This window comes from Ctenocephalides felis, unplaced genomic scaffold (assembly GCF_003426905.1).
Source record: "Ctenocephalides felis isolate EL2017-DRISC unplaced genomic scaffold, ASM342690v1 CF-g0.4_SCAFFOLD_03571, whole genome shotgun sequence".
Taxonomy (NCBI): domain Eukaryota; kingdom Metazoa; phylum Arthropoda; class Insecta; order Siphonaptera; family Pulicidae; genus Ctenocephalides; species Ctenocephalides felis.
In genome coordinates, this window is record NW_020539725.1 from 69,708,552 (window position 1) to 69,733,560 (window position 25,009).

A 25,009-nucleotide genomic window follows, 5' to 3' on the forward strand; every position below is an offset into this window, starting at 1 on the left:
TTATTTTTTAATACATATTAGAAAAAGACAAATACACCTAGGAATCGTATCAAACTATTTACTTCTTCTGTTTTTCCCATAATCCGAGTTCCTCTGCACTTTTAACCCTTTTAGATTCGTTGATGGCAGATTCCTTATCCAATTTATGACGAGTTTCGGCCAATTCCACTTCTAAAGTCGTAATGCGTTTTTGCAGGACATCTTCACGAGCAGATTTTTCAGATTTTACTGAAGTCGGTCTTAAAAGATTGGAATTTCTTCAAATTAACCAAAACAATTCCTTGATTTTAATTTAATTAATTTTGATGAATTTGAAATACAAAACTGTGTAAATATCCATACAAACTTTGGTGTGTTAGTATGGATAATATAAATAAGGAATCAAAATTGATTTATGATTGTAGAAAATGGAAGTTTGTGTTTTGATACAAGAAGATGTAGGGAAGATGTTTGTGAAGTGAGAATAAATATTTTTATTAACTAACCTTCTCAACAATTGTCCTTTAAGATGCCGAATTTCTTCCCTGGCCAATCTTTCTCGTTTTGTCACAACCGACAATTGTCTACGAACAACATGCAATTGGGTCTGAGTATGGGACAATCGTGTATTGGCCTAATAAATGATAAAAAAATAAGAATATATAAAATTATAAACCTAAATTATAAATTATAAAAAATTCTAACAATATGTAAAAATTATAAAGAAATCGAAAAAAATCTGTAAATTTTCTAACATATCTAAATTTTGGATAATGAAAATTGTCAAAATCACACCAATTTCAAAAAAACCTATTCTATTAATTTATCAATTTTTTGAAATTATTGTAACACCAAAATTTGAAAATTTGGTAAAAATTGCCATTTTTCTAGATTTTAATTTATTGGATGTAAATAATTCTGAAATAATTGTTATTTTCATAATATTTAATTTTAAAATTTTAAGTTAATTAAAAAAATTCAAAATGTTGAAAAAAAATCTATAAATATTAAAATAACTAGTTGTTTTCAAATGTTATTTTTATCTACCTTGTATATATCAGACGTAGGAGGCATTTGTTCAATCAAACTTGTACTCGAAGCAGTGTCTAGGTGTTCTGTTATAAATTTTTCATGTTCTGTCTAAAAAATATTAGTTTTTAATTTTAAAATTATCATTAATAACAGAATATTAATACTTACTTCTAATATTTGTATAGTATCTTTGAGTTTCTGGATTTCGTTATCTTTGGCCATCATTGCAAGTTTAATTCTGTCCTCATTTATGTCGTTGGTTTGTTTTTCAGATTTTTGCAGATATGTTACCCTAAAAGAGAATTTGTTATTATTCTCTATATTTTTCATAAAGGAGAGTTGAATCAGATTTTGAATATCTAAGTATTCTTAATAATTAGTAGTAATGTGTTTATTAATTTTACTCACTTTTCTTTCAGTTTATCGACCTCCTGTTGCCTATTTTCAGCGACTGATTTCCATTTTTCAGCAGTTTTAAATGTGGCATTTAATTCATTCGAAAGGGCAATTAGTTCGGCCCTGGCTTCGTTCATCTGGAGTTCCATAGAGTGAATTCGCTCCTGATATTTTTCTGATTCCAAATTACCAGCCGAGCTCGACTCCAGAATCCTAGAGGAAAAATATGAAAAGTAAATTAAAATTGAATTAAGTATAAAAAATATGTAAAAATTAATTATTTTAGTATTAATTTTCATAGATAGAGACATACACAAAAAAACATTCTAAGCTAAGGAAAAAATGATTTTTTTTTTCATGATTGAAATATCCTATTATCAAACATTTTGCCACATAATAATTGCATTATATTTCATATTTCAAAAAATAAAAAATGGTAAATTATTAATTTTATAATAATGAGTAACGACAATGGTATTTCACGTCAAAAATCAGGCGGTTTAAATCATTTTCACATATATAAAAATTATTGTTGTAACTAATTATTTCTGAATTTATTATAAATAATATATATACAATTTTATAATGTCTACGATTATACAAAACTTGTGTAGACAATTGGTTATAAATACTTTGATCCCCAAATATTCATTTATATAAAAGCTGATTACTTTATAAAATTTGTTATCAAAATCCATTTATATTGCGTTATAAAATTGCATCCCCCATAACTTTATTTTATTTTATACATTTTTGTAACTTTTTTTTCAATAATGAATTATAATCGTTTGTAGATTATATACAAACCTCATTTCGCCCATATTTAGAAAATGTTCTCTATCCGAGATCACATAATATATTAATTATGTTGTTACTATAATTAACACTATTTTATAATTATTATGAAATACGAATTTCTCGAAATTTTATAAAGAATAATAGAATAATCATAGTATCATTATGACTATGTGTAAATTAGCGCATTTTGATTTTTCTTAGCTTGGATTGCTATGGTAACAACTACACAAAAGGTTGTTGATTTCAGGGTTAGACAACAGTTTGTAGAAGTTGATTTATAGTCTAAAGAATTTATAATTAGGTAGCTTCTCAAAGAAGAAGTTTGTTTTCGCAAAAATCCAATTTGCTAATTTTACGTGACCGATTGGGGCACAAAACTGAGCTAGTCCTGATCTAGTTACATAGAATGGCTTTTAAATTTTTGAAACCGGTTCAACCGTTTTAAGGAAAATTTCGACAAAAGCTTGAAGAATACACACACACACATATTTCTTTCAAATTTGGTCTCATTCAATTCAGAATGACTTGGAATGTCGAGAAAACATAAAATTAGCAAATTCTTAGCGAAAAATTAACGTCACGTAATTAAGGGGCAACACTAGTGTAACCGCATAAAAAAGGTGATTTTTGGGAATTTATGTTAAAAAAAATACTTTATCAATCATTTCAAAATTTTACGAATATATTTACACATATTTTAAAAATACATAGTAAAATTTTTTAAGAAAAAAATTAAATATTTTTTAAGTTATCGTCGATCTCCAATGGCGCAAAAAAGGCCCTCCACAGCTGCAGTGATTCCGGCCTTCTACGTGGATGAAATTTAAAAGAAAAAAATTCTTGTTGAACTAGATAATATTGTCTGTAAAATAACCTTCGATAAAAAAAATCAAAAATTGACAAAATGGCGGCGATTTAAAAAAAAGTCGAATTTTACCCAAAATTTTGATCGTTTTTGGACTGCCAAAAATCGATTTTTGATCCGATCAAAAAATCGAGAGTTCATTTCACGCGGTACTATATATAGAACATGTAAAAAAAATTGATAGTGATCGGATCATTTGTTTTTAAGTAATCGCTGCAGCAAATTCGGAAAATGCTGTTTCCAAAAAAACGCGTTTAAAGATAAAATTATTGTTTTACTATATACTATATATATACCCTTTAAATAGCTGTGACTCAAAAACTATTTAAGATATCGATTTAAAACTTTGGTGTGCTATTTTTAAAGGTATAACCATCAAAATATGGAAAAATAGAAAATTCGGTTTTTTGAAAATTTCACACTAGTTGTGCCCCTTAAGTTAGTTGAATATATTTTATTAAGTAAGTTGAAAAATATACGTAAAGTAATTTTAATCCAGGGTTACAGTAGTAAATGTGAATGTAAATAGCAGTTCATTAAGGAAACAGGTGCCTCGCACCTCGTGCCATTTGACAGAGTAATTATCTTCTTGCGAAGGGGAAACGTGACATCGGAACGGAACTAAAAGTTACGCTCAACAGAAAAGCTATATCCTTTTCCTCTGAAGGAACACGTGCTCTTATAATTAACCTTTGTATTTGCAATTTGTGATATGGACATGACTTTTTTTGAAGGCATATTATACATACACCTAATTGACAACCAGCGGGAGTAAACTATAAACTCATAAATAAAAGTAATATAAATAGATCGCAAACACGGCTGCTTTGGCATTACTTCAATTTTTATTGTTTTCGCAAAAAAATAATGTATCTATACTATGAGAATCTATAGACTCTACAATAGATAAATAAGCATAATCGACTCTACCATATATATAAATAAGCATAATCGACTCTACATTTAGAATGTAAAAGAACCATTTTCGATCAAAGATGCATAACGCTAGAAACACAAACAAAAAAACAATAATATGCCAAATAAAAATAAGATGTATAAATAATTCAGCTTATAGGAAAATAGTAAAATCCATATTAGTATTTTAGTTAAATAATAAATTACCAATGGCGCCCAATAATATCTTATTTGCTTTATTTGATTCAAAATAGAATAATATCTAATTTATAATAACTAACGACTTGTTTTGAAGTAAGAAATACGGCTTATATAAAATATATTTTTATTTTTAACTTCCGTAGAGTAAGTTATAGTAATTGCAAAAAATCGAAAATGAAAATTTTTATATATCTTTAGGTTTCAAAAGTTTCTCAACGTTTTGGCATACCTTAGAAAAAATGGATGTATGTGTGTGTGCGGAAGCATATCGTTATAGCTGAGTTGGTTGGCGAGTCACTGTAATTATCGTTCGCGTTAGTAGATAAGAAAGTCGAAACTGATCGGGTTCGAATCCCACGTATGTAATATTTTTTTAAATTTTTTATGTTTGTATAGTTGATACTACATGAACTATTTAAAATTATTAACTCAGTGCATATATTTCGCGAACGAAAAATTGGTGCATTTGAAATAAAATATGTTCATTCTAACAATAAGTCCGTTTAATTAGATTTTGCTTATTTATATTTCATTCAAACATATATAAACAACGTCGTCTAATCCAATAACTTTTCACATTTTGTCTACAAGGAACAAATAACGAAAATTCTAGTTTTTATAATATTTATTCATAGACATTTTTGTTGACTGATTATTTTTATTCTTCGAATGTTTCATTACGATACGGGAAGTTCCAGCAATTTGCATTGAAACACGATGTCATGCACCACTAGTTGAGTAATTAATCGATTCAAGAGTATACAATGTTACGGGTTACGGGAATTCCCTCGTTCTTAGTTTTGACAGTGCGGTATTCCCCGAACTAGCGCGATGTCAATATGGCAATCTGGCAATCTCATTACAATTGTGAACGTCAACCTAACCAAACCTAACCAAATATTTAGCAAAGTGTTGTTATTAAATGTTTTATTAATTAATTTAAAAAGTTCATAAAATGCATCATCTAATAATGAATAATAGTTCGTGTTAAATTTAATAATAGGTAAAATAATCATATATAAAATTAAACTTTAATGTAGTGATAGATTTTTTATCAATACATAAGTTTACTGATTTTTTATTAATAATTGTTATATCAATAATTATTATTAATTTATTAAAGCTATTTATGCAAAATATTTATCAATTTGATTTTTTATATAAATGAATTATTTAATATACTGACTTATATTTATATTAGCTTCCATATGTTTTCCCAAGCACTTAGAAACGATAGACAGAAATTATTTTTCACTTATAAGGCCTTATAAATTAGTACATTAGTCCTGGAAGGAATATTAATCGTGTTCTCTCTTCATTTTTTCATGACCTGGATTATCCATCATTAATTTGAAAATTGAAAATATACAAAATAGTTTAGAAATATACATGTATGCTTATTCGATAGATATTATAATGATGGTGAAGACACAATAAATTAAATTAAGAATAAAATAAATATAATTGCACTTTATGTATTATTTGTATCCACTAGTTTATTATACTAATTACATAATACATATATTTTAGCATACCATGGATTCTTTTAGAGAAGAATACTATCGCAGTAGCAATAAAATTTGTAAGTATTATATGAATATAAATATAATACAGTTTAAGATTGTTTAAGTTGCCCGGCCATTCTTCTATATATACATCATCTGGTATTATGGAATATAACTATTGAGTTGCTTCAGCAAATGTTTACAAATGAAAGTTAGGCTGACTGTGTGAAACATTAAATAATTGGAAAGTAAGCTTTTTGTAAAGTTTCTACTAATATGTTTGGTTAAACTTAAGACTGTTGTGGCAAGAATATGATTTTGACATTATTTGATTGCTAATGTTTATTTATATTATTTATTTAACAATAATTTAAGCATATTTAAAAGGTAAATTTTTTTAGGTAATATTATAAGTTTTAATTCCAACTTTCGAAGACTTGTACAAAATTACTTACTTGTCTTGGTTTGACAGAAAGCATTACATGGATTTCTTTTTTTTTTGATAAATATGAAGAGATAATAGATAGTATTTGAAAATAATGCTTATTTGAACTTCAGTTACCAGCAAACCATCCGAGGAACAAGCAAAAGAGCTAATACGCAAAGAAGTACAACGACAAACTAGTTTAACAGATGTGAAATCAAAAGTTATATCAGCAAATCCAACACCTTTAATATGCCATCCTCTCGATGTGGAGTTTGTAGAAAGACATTACATAGAATATTGTTTTGAGTTTTGGCTCGAGGATACAGTTGATGCTATCAAAACAATCACCGACAAAAAAATGCTAGTTAGCCTGTTAACAAGTCTGGTACCCCAGATTTATTCTATATATCATCTTGAAAATGTTTGTGAGCCTTGGAATTTTAGTGAATTTTATCATCTTCTTCTGAAGCATAAAGTGTACATATCTGATGCAACTGAGAAAGAACAAATCAGAATCTGGAAGATGGAATGTATGAAATCTTTAAGGTCCGTGACATCTTTGCTTGAGAAAGAAGTAGCTTTTATTGAAGCTTTTTCAGATGTGTTATTCTCAATAAATAATAAGACGCATTTAGAAAGTTTTCAAACGTTGATTTGTTCTAAAAAGGAACTTAAGTTTTATGACTTATATGATAAAATAATGAGACTTAGTTCTTTATTGAAACCTAAAGACCTGATTAATTTCAAGAAAATAATGGTAGGTATAAATTTACATGATGAAATGCACATGCAGAAACTGCTTCTAGATATGATTGTTGATATTAATAAACCCCCAGAATTCTACATTGAAAAAGTTGATGGTCGAAAAGTCATTCATATTTCAAGCACGAATTTAATTATGAGCGAAATTATTATGAGAGTAGAACATGAACTCGTTAATGATCCTGAGATCACAGAAGTGCATTTTATATCTCGTTTAATTATACATGCCGATGTAAATTTGCCCAAAGATATATGGCACGGTAAAAACATTGTTCTAGTTTCAAACATCGTAAAAACTTCTGGTAAAGTAATCTGGAATGTATCTGGACAAGATAATGATCATGTGTATGCGGAATGTGCAGGGACTGATCACGATGGGAATGGATTGAAAGGGGAAGATGGATTTGCTGGTGAAAGTGGAGGCAACGTACTTATTCAAGCCGATCGAATTGATTGCTCCAGCGAGCTTTGTGTTATTTCCAACGGCGGTAGAGGTAGTACTGGTCAGAACGGTGGACCTGGACGAAAAGGTATAGCAGGTTATGGCATAACTAAAAATAAATTCGACACCAAATTTCCACCAAGTTGTAAACTGTTCAATAAATCTTATGAAAAAATTCGAGGGGCTTTTGTACAGAGTGATATTGATAATAAAATTATCTCTTGGAAACTTGTTGAGAATATTTATTTGCAAGGTAAAATCCACGGTGGTTTTGATGCACTTTTTGTTGCACGGTCTCGATATCGCGCCTTTGTCGTATGTTACGGAATACCAGCAGTACCAGCTGGAAGAGGTGGGGAGTTTGGCTTGGGCGGAGAAGGTGGACATGCTGGAGACATCGAAGGTATCGTTGGTGAAGGTCAAGCTGGACAGGCTGGTAACAACGGTGACGGTGGAGTTTATGGACAACCAGCTAAAAATGGATGGGATATGGGATACATGGATTTTTTTAAAGTTTGGGGTATCGGATCAAAAACCCAACATCTTGGTATCTCTGAAAATTCGAAACTGACCGTAGAAAGATATTCCCATTCCGGTAAAAATCACGTTTGGTGCGAGCATTTACAGTTATATCTTACGATTTCTGAATCTAAAGTCGATCACAGAAGTATACAACAGTTTTCAGATAGACATAGCACCAGGACTCATTTTGAAAGGCAATTTCAAGCTAAAGCTACCAGGAAGAAAACTATTTCAAAAACTAAAATTTGTGAAAAATACGCAAAATATATCAACGCGTCGACAGATGTTTTTCGAACTTGCAAATTAGAAATTGATAAAATAAACACTACAATTTCAGAAATGTACAGCAATCTGCAACAAGAGTCAAAAAAGACTTATGAATCTAAGTTCAAAATTTTCCTTACAAAAAATTATAATTCATTGAGAACACCTATTTGTATGGGAAACGTGATGGAAAATTCCCACAATGCAATATGCAATAATTCTGTGCTATTTGAATCATTTATTGCAATAAATAAAGATTTAGTTTCGCAAATGCAACAAAAAGTCTTTACTAAGCATTCAGAATTATTCTTTCCTAAAATTATTATAAAATGTAAACAAGATAGAAATATTTCAAATCAGTCATACGGATCTCTTGATAAATATTTATATAAAACTGATGTTGATGATATTGCATTAATCTTAAATAGTGTTAAAGATGATCAAAATGGTCCTTTATTTTATGGGATAAAAAACTATATTGTAACAAATGCCAACAGTGAAGATAGAGGTTTCATTTGTCAGTACCAACGATACTGTCAGTTTTTAAAGGATCAGAAAATAAAATTGAATAATGATTTAAAACTATTCATTGATGAATTTTCACAACCAAAATATAAAGAGCTACGAAAGTTGTTTTTAAAATGTGTTACTAAAAGTTTTGAGATAAATAACTTTGAATATGAACTTGAGAACCACCGCAACTTAAACAATATTTATGATAATATCAACGAGTGCCTAAAAGAAGATTATAACTGGAGTATTTGTTTTAATGACGAAAATATTTTAGCTGGATTGAAAAAAGACATGATGCAAGGAATTCGATCAAGCAGTTTTAGAGAAATGTTATCATATGCTTTTGAGATCAATATTAGGTATTACACGATAAAAAATGGCAAATATTTTGCAACCGATTGCCATAATCCGTTTGCCAGAGAAACTCTGCATCTACTTTATGAAAATGGCAATACTTATGTGATGGAAATCGATGAAAATCATTCAGAATTATTGCATATGAGGCAAATGTATATTAGTGATTATAAGTGTGTTCTTCAAGATGTTTCATTGCTCGATGAAGAAAGTATTTTGCAATACGTTGAACAGAAAAGATATCTAGCCAAAGATAAGTTATCTACTTATTCACATCGTGATGATATCAAAGACATTGAACAAATTATGTTCTTTGTCATGAAATCATATAATGATGAGAGAAAAGTTCAAAACCTAAAATTAAGGCTCAATAAAATATCATCACAGTTTATTGGCGAAAATAATACATTATATTATCTGATGAAACGATTTTCTGTTGAAGGTGTGCAAATATCTTATGAAGAATTATGCTATTTGATAAACAACATAATTTTCTATGCACTTGATGATTATGATGAGCATACGTTGATTTGCTGGATTTTAGTTACACATGATCAGAAGAACTGGATGCTAGAACTATTATTTTTAAAATTGCAAAACTATTTCAAACAATCTTTATCGAATGAAATTAAAAATTGGCGCCAATTTTCATCACATAAAACTGCAATATTGCTTCTTCTAATAAATCTGGATCAACATGATAAAATATGTGTGACTGTTGATCATTTAAATGATATTTTTAACTATTTGCATGATATTCCTAAATTTGATACTACAGATTTAGAGGGACTATGTTTATCAGAATGGCCGAATAAGCTTAAACAACTATTTTACCAATCAATAATATCTAAAAAAAATTATATGTTATCAATGACCGAAATAACTACTTTATCACATATTGCTTCTCTTATTAGTAATTCTATCGGTAACGAAAAAACCAAACAATTTTTGAACATTCTGTTGTCTCATAACTTAGATAAAAGTTGCTTATTTGATGTTTTAAACAATTTCGAAGTAGTATGTCAAGAAGTTGATATCACAAGTACTGACATTACTTCACTAGAAAATCAAGAGGCTGAAATGTGGATGAAAGAATTATTAGAAAAGCATTTGGAATTAAAGAACGACAGAAATTATTCAGATTTAATTAAATTAATTAAATCAGAACATATTAAAAGAGAAGATTTGGAAATAATTATAAAAAATCTATCAAAAAAAGAATGTAAAGCACAAGAAGGGATGGGAATTTACGAACAAATTAAAAAAATGTTTGCAAATAATTTGAATGCGGAGCAATGGCTTAATATGAATTTGACAACTTATGAAGATATTCTATTAATTATTGACGAAGTTATTAAACTTAAGAAAGGCTATAATTTACGAGCTGTTCAAAAGCTATCTGTAATGATGTTGCTGAAAAATGAGAGTGTTTTAGCTCAAATATCAACAGGAGAAGGCAAATCCTTGATAATAGTAGCATTTGCTATTGCCAAAGTTAGGAAAGGTGAAAAATTGCACGTCGTAACAAGTTCAACAGTATTAGCGGAACGCGATGCTAAAATTAATAATGAAATATTTGAATTTTTCGGAATTTCTGTAGGACATAACTGTTACGAAAATATTGATAAAAGAAAAGAAATATATTCAAACTGCAATGTGGTTTTTGGAGAATTGTCCTATTTTCAGCGTGATTACTTGTTAGACACATTTTTTGGCAAAAACATTTTAGGAGATAACAAATTTGATAATGTTATAATTGATGAAGTCGATAGCATGTTAGTGGACAAAGGTAATAATATGTTGTATTTATCTCATGAAATAGCAGGATTTGATAAACTTGAATCGGTATATATTTTTATTTGGAATTGGATCAATGCTCCAGTTAAATCTGCAGATAAATTTGATATGATTTTCAATGAAAATGACATCCATAATGTAGTTTTACATGAAATATATGATATTATCGATGAGGAAGATCTTCAGAGCATAGACAGCGTTTTGACCAAATCTGAAGTTACTTCTCTGTGGTTAATTTTAATTGACTTGAAGATTTTGGATTCCAAAGGCAAGATAATAACAAAAGCCATTGCAAAAACTGATCTGGATGCAATATTGCCAGAGCAATTCAAAACGTATTCATCACGGCTCAGCTTTCTTCTCAGAAGCTGCATAAATAGACCAAGAGATATATGCTTGCCAAATTATTTAAAACTTTTTGTAGAACTTCATTTAAACAAATGGATCAAAAGCGCCATCACAGCCTTATTTATGAAGGAGTTTCAGAGTTATGTAATTGATGTAGATAGAAGTGGCACCAGTTCAGATAGAAATCCAATTGTAGTTATTTTGGATACTGATACTGGGACGGATCAAACTAATTGTCAATGGGATGAAGCATTGCACCAGTTTTTGCAACTTAAACACGGATGTAAACTAACCATGCAAAGCTTGAAATCGGTTTATATATCAAATGTATCGTATTTTAAGCTGTACAAAAATAAATTTGGTGTCACCGGTACTCTGGGATCCGAACAAGAATTGAGTCTTTTGAGAAATCTTCACGAAGTTATCACTGTTACAATTCCGACATCAAAGCCGAAGCGATTTACACTGCATGAACCAATTCTCTGCAAAACTATTGATCTTTGGATAGAAGAAATAAAGAATGAAGCAGTAAATATTGTCAAAGAGAAATTCCGATCAATTCTGATAATTTGCGAAACAATGCGCGAAGTAAATTTACTTCAGGGAGAGTTGGGCGATATGATTAAAGTGGTGACATACACACGCGACTATGAAGAGTTTGCCGAAAAGGAGAATTTGTCGTGCGGTACTGCTATCATTGCCACTAATTTGGCTGGTCGTGGCACCGACATCAAGTTATCTCGCGAATTGTGCGAACGGGGCGGCCTGCACGTCTGCATGACGTACCTACCAGAAAACTGTCGAGTGGAGGAGCAAGGATTCGGCAGGTCGGCCAGGAGGGGAGAAATGGGATCAGGCCGACTGATTGTGATCAGTGACGAAACTGACATTGCAAATTTACGAGAAAAAAGAGATAAAGCCGAGCTCAGGAGAGTATCTGAAATTAAATCTTACTATGATGGACAAATTAGAACAGAGGAAGATTACTTTAAACAGTTTACTGAAGTTTACAAATCATTAAAAGACAAGGTTAAGCATTTAAAATTCAGTACGATTTTGTTAGATAGCTGTTTAGACAAGTGGGCTATGTGGCTCGATAGTATTTCAATACACGTAAATAATATTGAAGATGAACAGAGTAAAATATGTGCAAAGAATTCGTTAAACAGGTTTTTATCAGAAATAAATAATTATCTTAATTCCGATTTTAGTAAATGGGTAGCCCACAATCCTATGAGAATGGCTGCACTTGGAAGAAGTTGTATTTTAGACAAAAACTATGATACAGCTCTTTACTTGTTCAATGAAATAATTTCTAAAGAGCCTAAATTTTGTGAAACTGCCTATTACTATAAAGCGCTCATTTGCAGAAATCATAAAAAAGATATTGCTGGTATGGAAAAGTCATTGATTGAGGCTAGTAAATTATTCAATCATCACATAAACCAATTAATTATTTACTCTAATATCGTTGACAGAATCAAAGACACAACAAATATCGGCTTGGTGCAAATACAATCTTATAATGAGCAAAAACAATGTTTATGCGAAATATATTCTGCATATTTGCAATCTATTGACAATATTTTGGGCAGTTCAGACGTCAAGCAACATTTTTCAGAAATTGATTACACTGTGTTCAGAATTCTTCATAAAGATCTAATCGAACAAAATATTCTGGGAAGGCATAAAATCAATGATGTCATTGATAGCACGGTTTTGATTGATGTTGCGACCGAATTTAAAATTCCAGTCCAAACACTAATCAATATTTTAAATGACTGCAATGGGGAAACAGACGAAAGGTCAATTAAAAATGAATTTAAAAGTAAATTAGATTTTTGTAGTAAAGAGAATTTTTGGAAACAATTATGTTCTAAAAATATTATTCAAGATGAAGTTATATATGTTAGTATGAAAAAGAGTGAATTTAAAAGCAATTTTGGAGATGTATATGATTTGGTGAAACAAGATGTGAAAGGCGAATTACTTGGTCTATTGCCAAGAAGAGGTGTAATATTTTTTGATATCCATAAGATAAGGGCGAATATATATGATGATGATTGTTTAATTTTAGAAGAAGATGATTTGATAACAATTATTCATGAAAGTAATTATAATTTATTGAAAGAAAATAATCTGGTGTCTTGTAATTATATGGGTATTATCTATATTGAAAAATCCGATTCGGTGTTTTTAAATTTATTTGATTCTGTAACAAAACAAGATTTTCTAAACAATAATATACCTGATTTAGATGCAAGCTTAATTTTGCACCATTTGAACGAAATAGGAATTCTTGCAAAAGACAAAGAAAATAAAAATATATATAGACTGAAAAATAGGCTTACGGAAATAGAAAGTATCACTTTACCTTGCTGGAAGTTGTATGAAGAAACCATAATGCAAACATTATCAATACGTTTTTCATATCGTAATGTTCTTCGTGAAATTCAGAAACAAGTCGAAGAAGGGGATGAAATTTTGTTACCAGAGTTTATATCACAGCCACATCAACTTCTTTATTGCGCCCTTGTTGAAAATGGTATTATAAAACAAGGAAGAGTTAGTTTTACTTCTGAGGAACGACTTAAAAAATATATATTTAATCTGGAAATGGGCATCATAGAAAAAAGATTTTTGGAAGAAACTCTTGAGAATTATGTTGGCAATAACGATCCAAACATATGTGATGAAATCTGGGAAGAATTATTACAACAACAATGGATTGAACTCAGTACTAAGAAGAGCAAAACATATATTATTAAATATTCTAATATGGGTAAAAATAAATTAATAAAGTATTTAGAGTATGAACCATTTTTGAAGTTTGAATTAACAATAAAAAATGTTTTGAAACTTCATAGCGACGCGGTTCATGATAATCTAAAAAAGTTGAATGCGCCTGATATAAAGAAAAACGATTTGAAATTAGGGATTTCATCAGGTCTTACTGATTATTTGTATGGATGCGAAGAAATGCAAATTCTAAGATTGAGTGGCCTCGATGAATTTATTTCACTAAAGCAACAATCTTACATTGAAAAGTTTTTAAGAGTTTCATTTGGGCTGTGTAAAATAATAGCTGGTATTATGCAAGATACAGTAAATACCATTAACGAATATGGCACGAGAGAAATAAGTTCAGGTCTATTTTGTAGTGGATATGAGGATATGAAACTAGGTCTTTTCAATGAAGTAATATTATGGCGAGATTATATAAAGCACAAAATGACGCATTTTATTCATATAAATAAAAATTATTTTGAACGATTTCTTCATAGAAAAGGGAATACAACAATTGATAATGGGAAAATTCGTCGAGTTGTATCGCATGTTTCGAAATCGTTACAAGTTGAATCCTATACACGAAAATTCTTGAAAAATATATGCTGCAATGTATCAAAAATTATCATGGAAAATTTTGAAGAAGTCGCTTACTTAATGAATAATGGACACGAGAACGTGGACTCAAACACAACATCACAAGAAGAATTTCAATTTTTAATTACAAATTATTTGTCCAATAAAGTAGAAAGATCTAAATTTGTAATGATACTAAATGATGTCAAGAGTGATATTATTTTAAAAATTAAAGAAACTTTTAAAAGTGTCCTAATACATGAATCATATCAAACTAAATTACAAAATGAAGTTGATAGAGTAAAAATTGATCATAAACACCTTCATGAATTAATAACAGTTTATGAAAATCTAATGAATGATGCAAAAGTATCCGACCTAGTCATAAGTACATTACATTTGAAACAAACTATAAGAGAAATATTTGGATCATTTTTAGAAGAATATCTAACGGGACCGATTGTAAGTGAAAGTAGCGAAATCATAAACAAAATTCTTATCAAGAGAGATTTAGAAGCATTCGATTCCATAATTTATAGAAATCTTTCAGAAGATGATGTAAAGTTAAGAAATCAACTATATGAAAGACGAAAGAAATCAGAAACATCAGCTCAAATGAAAAAAATAAAATACGAACACATTTTAACATATGCGTACAATCGAGAAATATCAAAGTTATTAGAACGTGTTAGAAAAATTTCATTGTTTGCAGAACTTATAAAGGAAAATGCTTCTTTCAACGAGATCTATTTGAAAATTTTTGTCCAAGCAGTTCCCAAAATTCTCAATTTGAATAATCTAACAATTTATGTTGAGAATAACGAAAATAATAAATATATCATGGATAAAACTTTACAATCAAAAACTGTTGTTCGAATTAGTCTGGTGAATGGTAAACTTCAATTATACGATAATGGATTTGTAGAAAATTTCAAGCAATTCATAAATTGTCCTAATAATTTATATGATGCTCTTAGCAAAAACCAACACGATATGATGTCTCAAGAGAGATTTGCTGAATTAGTTGCAGAGTACATTGAAAATAATACCTCAATGATTTCGATTATTCAAAATATATGGACAAAAATTGATTCTGAAAATAAGATTAGAAATGATAAACAAACAAAAGATTTGGCACGCGATGAGTTTAACTATGATATAGATGACATTAAGCTTAACTTGAAAGCCATTGTAGCTAAAAAGCTTTCTTGTGATGACTCTGGAGAATCTATTGAACTTGATGAATCTGATGAATCTTTGAGTTAATTTATACAAAAATGGAGATTTGCATTACAATTTAATTTTGTCATTAAATAAATTTCTTCGTAGATTATTCAGAAAGTGATTCCTAGAGATGGTTTAATTATTTACTCCGAAACACAGTAATTTAATAATTTCTAAATTGATTCTGATTATTACTTAATAAGAGAGGACAAAAAGCTGTATAGATTAGAAAGAAGTTTATCCAAGTATATGGAGATGCAAGAAGCAACACCATTCTCGAAATAGTTAGTTAATAAAATCATTTTAGAACTAATTTGGTTAGCCAAATTATTTTATCTGGATCATGATGCAACTATTGTATATTTAATTTGATTGTTATAAAATAAATTTTATCAAGATTTTATTTATCATTGTGTTTTACTTTTTTTTCAGATTATTCAGAAGCAAACAATACCATTGTAAATTTACCCTACGGGATATTTCATAAGACAATATAAAAGTTGCCTCAAAACCTCAGTGTAGTATTTGAAATGCTACATTGTGATACCAAATATAACTGTCAATTTTTTTAAATATTCTGAAAATTTAACATGTTTGAACGATTTTTCTTGGGGCCGAATTCAGCTCTGAATCAAACTTAGTTTAAGATTTAACCAAGTATAACTCGGTCTGATTATATAACAATAATCAGACAGAATAAAATACAATAAAGTGTCTCACTCACGTGTTATATGCTTGTTTCTGGTTGCTGAGAGAGTTCTGCAAATGTTTGATTTCTTCTTGAAATCGGGCAGCAGCTTTGCAATGTTCATCTCGATCATTTTTCAAAATATCTTGATAACGGATTAAGGAATCTTCTTTCTGGCTCACAATGTTTTGGAGACTGGTAACAGTAGCCTATAAAAACGAATCGATAACTAAATTATTTTTTCACTTTTCATACATGTATACAACATACAACATAAAAATAACAAAAAAATTATTAAAAATTTTGATGATTACTCTGATTTTAAAAATCCTAGAAAAAGCTGTTTGAGAATGATAAAAACTTATAATCATGGATTTTTTTCAAACATATAAAATTTTAGAAAATTTCAATATTCATGCAACATATATAAAATAGGATACATAATTTCATGTATTATATGAATTACGTAATAATTATGTAATTATTACGTAATATACGTTTCATACTTTTACAACGAGTATACTCGCCAATATACAAAATTTTGCTACTTCTTCATGACGAGTATGTTTGTCAAAGTTAGAACTTACTCTCAAAGTAGCTATTTCTGAAGTATCAGCTTGACTTGATAAACTTTTCAGTTGCAATTCATTAATTGCTATTTTATTTGATAGTAACAGCTCGTCCTTTTGTGATAATTGCTCTGTCAGAAGTTTTATCTTCTCCTGTTAAATAAATTAAATAATTACTACAAAGATGTTAATTTTTTTCATTAAATAGTAACTGGCTGAAAAAATTAATTGCACCTTTGCAATTTTTATTAAATAGTAAAATACCAAAAATTGAGGATATAGGACGTAGGATGAGGAGTGTTAATACTAATGAGAAATCTATATAAAAAAAACTATCAACTAAGTCGGTCCAGTAAAAGTCGAGAAATCGTAGGTATCGTCGTATTGAAAACAGTTTAAAAAAAATACGTTAATGTTTTAAAGGAAACAGAGGAGGAATATCGTGGGCAAAGAGTTATTGTATTTATTACCTGTAATTCCGTAACCCTCAGCTCGCACTGCATCAGCGAAACTGATCTATCTGATGCCAATCCAATAGCCTGAGCCAACTGCAACTGCAATTTGTGGACACTATCCCTTCTTATTTGACTAATTTGGTGATCATCACCTTCTTCAATCATCTTTTCTACCCTTGCAGACTCCTGAGGCGATATTTTTATCTGAGCCTCCGATTTTGCTGATGCCGATCTGGCTGAACCAGTTCTGATTGATTTCACACTTCTAGGAGAATCTTCTCTGACTGGTATTAATTCTGATTCTTTATCGACAGATGCATTATTTTTTAGAAATTGGTCTTTATCAAGAGTGAGACCATTTTCATGAGATTGACCATTCTCAGAATATTGTGTATTATCAGGACCATTGTTACGGGGTTGTCCATTTTCAGAACGTACAGTCTGGGCTGATGATGTAGATGAACTGGTTGGTGTACGTGAACGATTTTTCTGGATGGCTGAAATTATATAAACTCTATGTAAACTAGACTTAAGTGTCATTTTGCCTTAAGGCAAGTTGCATGAACTTCCCGATGCAACCAGCTAAATCAATAGGAATCTAAAGTCAGCAATTAGGATAAAATATTCAACTATTTATTCAAAAATTTTCAGGGCTATGACGTGGAAAAAAATTGTGCTATGCTTTTTTTTAATTTGGTCTCTTTTTACTTGATACTTGATATAAAAACACTAAATTATCTAATCGGATTTTCTGGCAAAAACATAAATTTTTCCTTTAGTGAATTAATTAATAATAGGTAAATTTTTATAAATAACTCACCTTTATGTTCAGTTTCTCGCATTTCAGTTTGGCAATCAGTATCTGCATAATCAGCATCAACAAATAATATTCTTATCTGCTCGCAAATATTTTTGCTGATCAATAATTCTTCTTCCAATTGCAAAGTTGTAGTTTCTAGTCTTGATTGCCGTTCAATGTTTGTCCTCAATTGCTCTACCAATAATTCGGACTTTCTTCGATACTTTAATTCCTGCGAAAAAAATACAAATTTAAATTTAAATATAATTATTTCCCAGTTTATATTATTTATACAGTAAGTTTTTATCCTATGAAACTATCAATTATTTATTTACCTTTAGTTTCAGTTCATCGCTATCACGATGGCCATTAGTTTTGCCCAACAATTCAATTTTCTTCTGATATTCCTTTTCCAACAAATCAAATTCCTGGACTTTTTCTTGCAATATCGATTCTTCGCGTTTCAAAATGATTTTCATTTTATGAACTTCACGAATTTCATTTATATATCTTGAGTAAGAGTTTAGTGGAACGCTGCCACAAAATTGGCGGATGACACTGCGTAAGGCTTCCTTTAAAAGACTGAAAAATGAAATAAATAAATTAGAAATTAAATATTATCTAAAATTGGATAAAATATGCGAGAAATTATATGAACAATTCAAAGTTTTAAGATGCCCATCACAAGATGTAATATCATACTTTTTTTTCTCAAAATGGAAAAAGCCAGAATAAATTTAGGAAATGTGTATGATCAATATTAATTGCAAAACTTTGGTCTAACAATATTTATTTTGCAGGAATGAAACCATTAGAAACTTGTAAAATGAATGACAGATCACATTTTTGAAAATTTATTTATGATAACTCCATACAATCAATTCTTTCCTTCTAATACTTAAGGGAATCCAACTCATAAAAAGAAATTGAAAGAGATAGGGTGTAGGATGCAATACACAAATATTTTGATATATAATTAATTATTTTTTACCTTGTTCTTATTTGGCAATTATCTTCGACTCTCTTGCTGTTGGCAATCTCTTTATCCAAAGCGTTTTGTAGTTCTCGATTTTTATAAATCGTATCATCCAGTTCCATTCGAAGTTTAGTTATCGTTGTTTGCAATTCAGATTCAGATATTCTCATCAGCATAAGATCTCTAGAAGTTCTAGCAATTATGTGGTTACTTTCGGTGTGGGATTGCAAGTCCAGAATTTGATGGCGCAGAGATAGAAGTTCTTCATCGTTGCGAGATGCTGAATGTTGTTTGTACTTTGTCTGAAGAAAAAAAGAAATATATGTTGGATATTTCAGTCAGTAAGTAAATTCCAATGGAGAATTTAGTTGTAAATTTTAGCAAAATTTAAACACGGAATTCAGGGAGAATTTGGTCTAATGCAGAAACTAAATATCAAATTAATTTTAGGTTTATTTATACGATCTTGGTCTAATGCAAAAACTAAATATCAAATTAACTTTAGGTTTATTTATACGATCAATATTTACCTCATCTTGAAGAGCATTATACAATTCCTGAAGATGTGATTTTTCAATTTTCACTTTTTCCAACTCGTCATTTGCAGTATTGAATTTGGCTTCCAAGTGTTTATAGTCATTCAAGGCATGAGAAGTATCCATTAACTGTTGTCTAGAATAATTAAAAAAATTGCTAAATAACAATCTGAAATGTGAGTGTACGTATAATTGTGCAAATAAAAATCATATTCACACCTCCAACATGTGACAGTGATTTTCTGGATATAAAAAATGTATATCAATAACGAAAATTTATTTAAAATAAAAGTGCACAGAGAAAATAATGTGCATTATAAAATAATTGACTTGTAATTTCTTATATTATGTGTCAAAAGTTTTCAAGTAAAAAAATTAAGTAAAAAATAATATCTAATTTCATATGTTTAATAAATTATGACAGGGATTTTCCAAGAACGAGTTTTTGTAGTAGTACATACCAATTTTTCAAATCTTTTGTAAAATAAACTATAAGCACTACATTGAAAACATTTTAAACCTGGGCGTTTTTCTTGAAATTTTCAAACTATTATTAAATTAAAAATTCAAATCTGTCTAATTTTATAGAATATTTTTCAAATAAACAAGTTTGAGATTCGGTAAGAAGAATCGGTAAGAATTAACATATTTCCCTTGTTTTATTAATTTTGTATATTATATACAACATAGAAAATTAATTGATTACCTTAAATTTCTTTCACCAGCTTGTAATTCTATGTGTGACTTTTTAAGTTCATTATATTTCTCATTTAATTCATGATTTTTTCTCTCTTCATTTTCCAACTGATATTTTATTGTTTCCATCAAGTTTTCTGCATGATCTGCTCGTTTCACCTGGATTTCCAATTTGAGATGCATTTCTGATATTTCGTCTGACATATCTGAAAATAATAATAAAAACTTAGTTTTAGATACAAATTTAAGAGAGAAAAATGCTCATTTTTTTTTTCAATTGCAAACTAATAAACTGCTGCTGAATTAATTCAATAAACAAATTTTTTTTTCTAATTGTACCAAGTAAGATCAATATTTACCTTCACTTCTAGAACTACTTTTAGTCAACACGTCCAAAGACTCTTTAACATCTCTAAAACCATCCAGCTCAGTTTTCAAAAACATAATTTCTTTGTTCTTAAAATTCCTAACTTCCTCTTCTTGTTCCAAACTCAATCTATACTTTTCGGATACACTAAGAAGTTCCTCTTCAGTTTTTTTGAGAATATCTGGAGCAACATGTTCTTTGAGAGCTTGTTCTAATTTTTTGATTTTTTGTGCATTTAGCTCTATTGTGTTATTCAATTCACATATAGTTTTCCGAAGTTTGATTTCTATTGCAGACTTTTCCTCATTGATTTTGTTTAATTGATCTCTTAAAACATTTTCATTTTGCTAAAAAATTAAAACATTAAAGTAAACAATTTAGATTTTTGTGTTAAATCCAATTACCTCTAAATAATCTATCTTTCTTGATAACACTACAATTTCTGAAGTAAATTTAACGTTTCTTTTGGCACTTTCAGCCAATACACGATCAATATCTTCATCACTATCTAATAAATTATCCAAATGTTTTTCATACTCTGTTATCCTAAACAAAAGATTTTCTTTTTCAGTCTGTAAATTTGCTAAAGATTCATTCAATAATTCGATATTCTTTTTATGGCTTTCGATTTCATTAATTTTTTCTTGGAATTCAACATCGGTTTTGCCAATTGGCTCAATAACTTCTTGTGGAGTTTGTGCTTTTGGAGTTGTTTGAATTGGTTTGTCTTCAACAGATTTTAGTTTTTCTTCTAATAGTTGATATTTTAGAGTTTCTATCTGTAGCTCTTTTATTGACTGTTTTATTTCTTGTCTGAAAAATAAAAAACATATAACAGTAATATAAAATTATAGGCTTAGTCTCAAGTGAATATGTTTTCTAACTTATTGAAATATTTTATAGAGATTTTATAATATGCGTAACTTAAATCTTTTCTGAATTGTGGTACCTATGTTATCAACTTTTTCTCTCTTATTTCATTTTGGGCGGATATTAAAATAAGGTATATTGTAATAAGGTATAATCTGGTGATAGACCTATTTATGTCAATTTCAAAATTACCTAGAATGAGCCAAATTTTCTCTGAGTTCGTTATTGATCGCCTCCAATCTGTGGATTTCCGCCTGCATTCTCATAGCTGGATGATACCATCCTGCAACATGACGAGCGTCCAGAGCTTGTAATAATTTTTCCAAAGTATCGCTTTTAATTTGGAAACTGCTTTGTTCTGAAGAAAAAAATAAACCAAATATTGAATTCAATAAATTTAAGCAGCAGCTACCTACGAAACACGGAACGCACTCAGGCTCAGCATAGATTCTGATTAGAATCTGATTAGAAATTCTAAGCTTTGATAAATTTTTACAATTCAACCGCTTATCGGAAGGCTATAAGATTTTACTATGCTACTTTAGATTTCGAAATCTATTGTTATACAAAGATTCATCAAAACCCACAAAAAACAATTCAACAAATAATTGCCCAAAAACTAAGCAGTACGATTCCCAACCAATATCTTTCGAACAGTTGTTGAATTTTTTAAATAGATCGAGAAAACGTCAAAAAGAGGTCAGAATTTGGCTCACATACAATACAAACAAACATTAATTTTCCAAATTTGATCTTGGATGGAAGACTAAAAATTTTTATATAGAAGCTTCCATATAAAGAAATTGGAATTTCTTCTTACCATTCTGCTCTTGTATACTTTGAAGAATTTCATGCATTCCTCTTCTAAGAGCTTCATTTTCTTCTATAACTTGTTTGTGGCGCATTTCGTAATCTTGAAAAACATTATTATGCATTCCATCACCTCCACCTTGTTCTTGAAAACTATTAAAAAAATAATTAATAATAAATCAACTATTCTATACACCATACAAAGTCTAAACTCAGTGAACAATAATAGAGAATAGTCAAGAAATATAAATATATATAAAATGTAAATAATTTTAACCATTAAGAAAAAACAATAAATAAATATTTGACTTCCCGTAGGGTAAGTTATTGTAATCGCGAAAAAATCGAAAATGAAAATTTTTATATATCTTTTCGTTTCAAAACCTTCTGATCATTTTGGCAAACCTTAGAAAAAATAGATGTATGTGTGTGTGTGCGTACGGATACAATTTTTGGTCGACGATTTTGGGAACACGTATCAACCTATTTGAATAATTTAAAAAAATGCGTTTTCTTCCAAAAGTTTTTTTTTCAAAAAAATCTATTTTTTCAAAAGTTTAAAATTTCTCAAATATCATTTTTTTAAAAAAAATTAAAAAAAAAAATCTTTTTTTAAAAAAAACTTTTAGTACGGAAAGTTCCAGCAATTTTCCTTAAGGCACAAAGCCATACACCACTAGTTTATTACTTAATTCACTCACTGAACATTTTGTCCCTGGTACTCCTCATAAACTTTTCCTTCAGAGTTTTCTAATTTTTTCTTCAGTTCATCAATTTTAGCATTCAGTTGTACAGATTCAATATTGTATTGAGTTTTATAGTCCTCAAAAATGTCTGCAATTTTTTGCAATTTTTCTATTGTTTTATCCTTTTTCTGGATATCGATGAGAATATTATTCTTAATATTCTCTGACTGCAGTGGAAGACCAAGTTCTTGTCTTAAATAAAAGACATAAAAAATCCATATTTCAATTTAAAGTATTTTTATAATTTTAAGAAGATTTACTAATTAATTTATGATCTAGATTCTGGAAGAAAATCAAACCAGTTTTGTTTGGGGAAGAAGAGAAAAATTGAGTATAAAGATAGTATGAGATTATAATAATTCACCTTAAAGCAATATTTTCTGTTTCTACATCCGAACACTGTTTCTGCAACCGATTTACGTCTCTAACCAATTGCAAAATATGTTTTTCTTCAATTTTTGTTTTTCTTCGATGCAAAGTGTCTTCTACTACTGCATCACTCCATACGACTTCTTCACTCTCGTAATCAGAAGGTTGTCCCAAAGAAATTATCTGAAACAGAACACATATTTTACTTGGAACAATATTCAATATTCAGTATTCCAACATTTTATTAACAAAAATCTTAATGCTCTGAAAATACAATTCTCTACACAGTTATACCCACTGTTTTCTGATATTAGCGATTTAAATTTTTGATTATTTTTTATTTGTTTGACTCACTTCTTGTACTTTCATCAAAGCATCCTCTTCAATATCCAAATCTCCTTTAAGATCAGTTCTGGCCATTTCTCTAACTAATTTTCCATCACTCCTATAGAATTTTTTCTTATCTGTCCCCTTTAGACTATCAATTATTTTTGTACATTTATCCAGCTGATCGGTTACATCATCAAGTTTAGCTTCCAGCAATCCAATTTCTGCATTTTTTTCTTTTAGAACCTATGAATAATATAGTGAAATATAAAAAGTCACGTTTTCAATATTGTTTAAATTAAAAGTCACCTGAGTGAGTTCCAATAAATCTTTAGTCTCTGATTCTGAATGCTTTTCTCCATTTATATCCTAAAATAAAATTGTTTTAGAAAAACATTTAAAAGTCTGTGCAGAATAATATTTGTATAAATCTAAGCTGCGATTTATAAAAAAATTCTTATTGCACAATCTTACTTAATGTAAAGATCGTGCAGAACTGTATAATAGATTTTAAATTTAATTTAGATTAAATAATTCACTAATAATCAAAATCTCCTGAATTACCTTTCCATCTTCTGCAACATCACTCCTAGTAAGGTCCTCACTTTCGTACTCGGTAAATTGACCCAAAATTTGAGTATCCTAATAAAATTAGTAACAAATCTAAAATTTCTATATTAAAGTTACAATATTTACTAATTTTAGCACGTACTTCTTTAACTTTTATCAAGGCATCCTCCTCAATATCCAGGTCTCCTTCAAGATCTGTCCTGGCCATGTCTTTATATTTCTTTTCATCGCCATGTTTTAAATATTTTTTTCTTCCCATTAATTTATCAATTAACTGTTTATTTTTAAAAAGTTCTTCTACGGCTTTTGCTAGTTTCGACTCTAACAATGAGATTTTTATATCACGTTCTTTCAAAATCTATTTAAAAAAATATAATGAATTTTAGAAACATCTGATGGCCAAAGGTCGATACAATTCGATATAAAATTTAAAAAAAAATTATGAAGACACACTGCATAAAAATGATTTTTATATGAGCAATATTGGTAAATGTATATACCAATATAAATATATTTGAACCTTA

General features: G+C 29.1%; 1 protein-coding gene across 1 annotated transcript; it reads right to left on the reverse strand.

Annotated features, from left to right (window-relative positions):
- Positions 1 to 16,427: 16,427 nt before the first annotated feature.
- On the reverse strand, positions 16,428 to 24,693 carry LOC113386654 (centrosomal protein of 290 kDa-like). Its single transcript, XM_026624418.1, has 18 exons — positions 24,628 to 24,693; positions 24,480 to 24,557; positions 24,225 to 24,284; positions 23,943 to 24,161; positions 23,584 to 23,771; positions 23,175 to 23,411; positions 22,484 to 22,626; positions 21,856 to 22,021; positions 21,198 to 21,606; positions 20,786 to 21,140; positions 20,437 to 20,632; positions 19,725 to 19,866; positions 19,210 to 19,496; positions 18,554 to 18,800; positions 18,240 to 18,450; positions 17,435 to 17,916; positions 16,983 to 17,117; positions 16,428 to 16,604 (listed from the first exon to the last, which is right to left on the reverse strand). The coding sequence occupies exons 1-18, from the start codon at positions 24,691 to 24,693 to the stop codon at positions 16,428 to 16,430; spliced, it is 3,798 nt and encodes a 1,265-aa protein (XP_026480203.1).
- Between the last annotated feature and the right edge of the window lie 316 nt (positions 24,694 to 25,009).

What these genes read in the sequence shown, in the direction of transcription:
- LOC113386654 (XM_026624418.1), bottom strand. Translation starts at nt 24,693, where the DNA reads ATGGCCAGGACAGATCTTGAAGGAGACCTGGATATTGAGGAGGATGCC. An exon ending in CCTTGATAAAAGTTAAAGAA is followed by an intron (nt 24,558 to 24,627) that starts GTACGTGCTAAA and finishes TAATTTTATTAG; the next exon opens with GATACTCAAATTTTGGGTCA. An exon ending in CAGAAATAGCTACTTTGAGA is followed by an intron (nt 16,605 to 16,982) that starts GTAAGTTCTAAC and finishes TCGTTTTTATAG; the next exon opens with GCTACTGTTACCAGTCTCCA.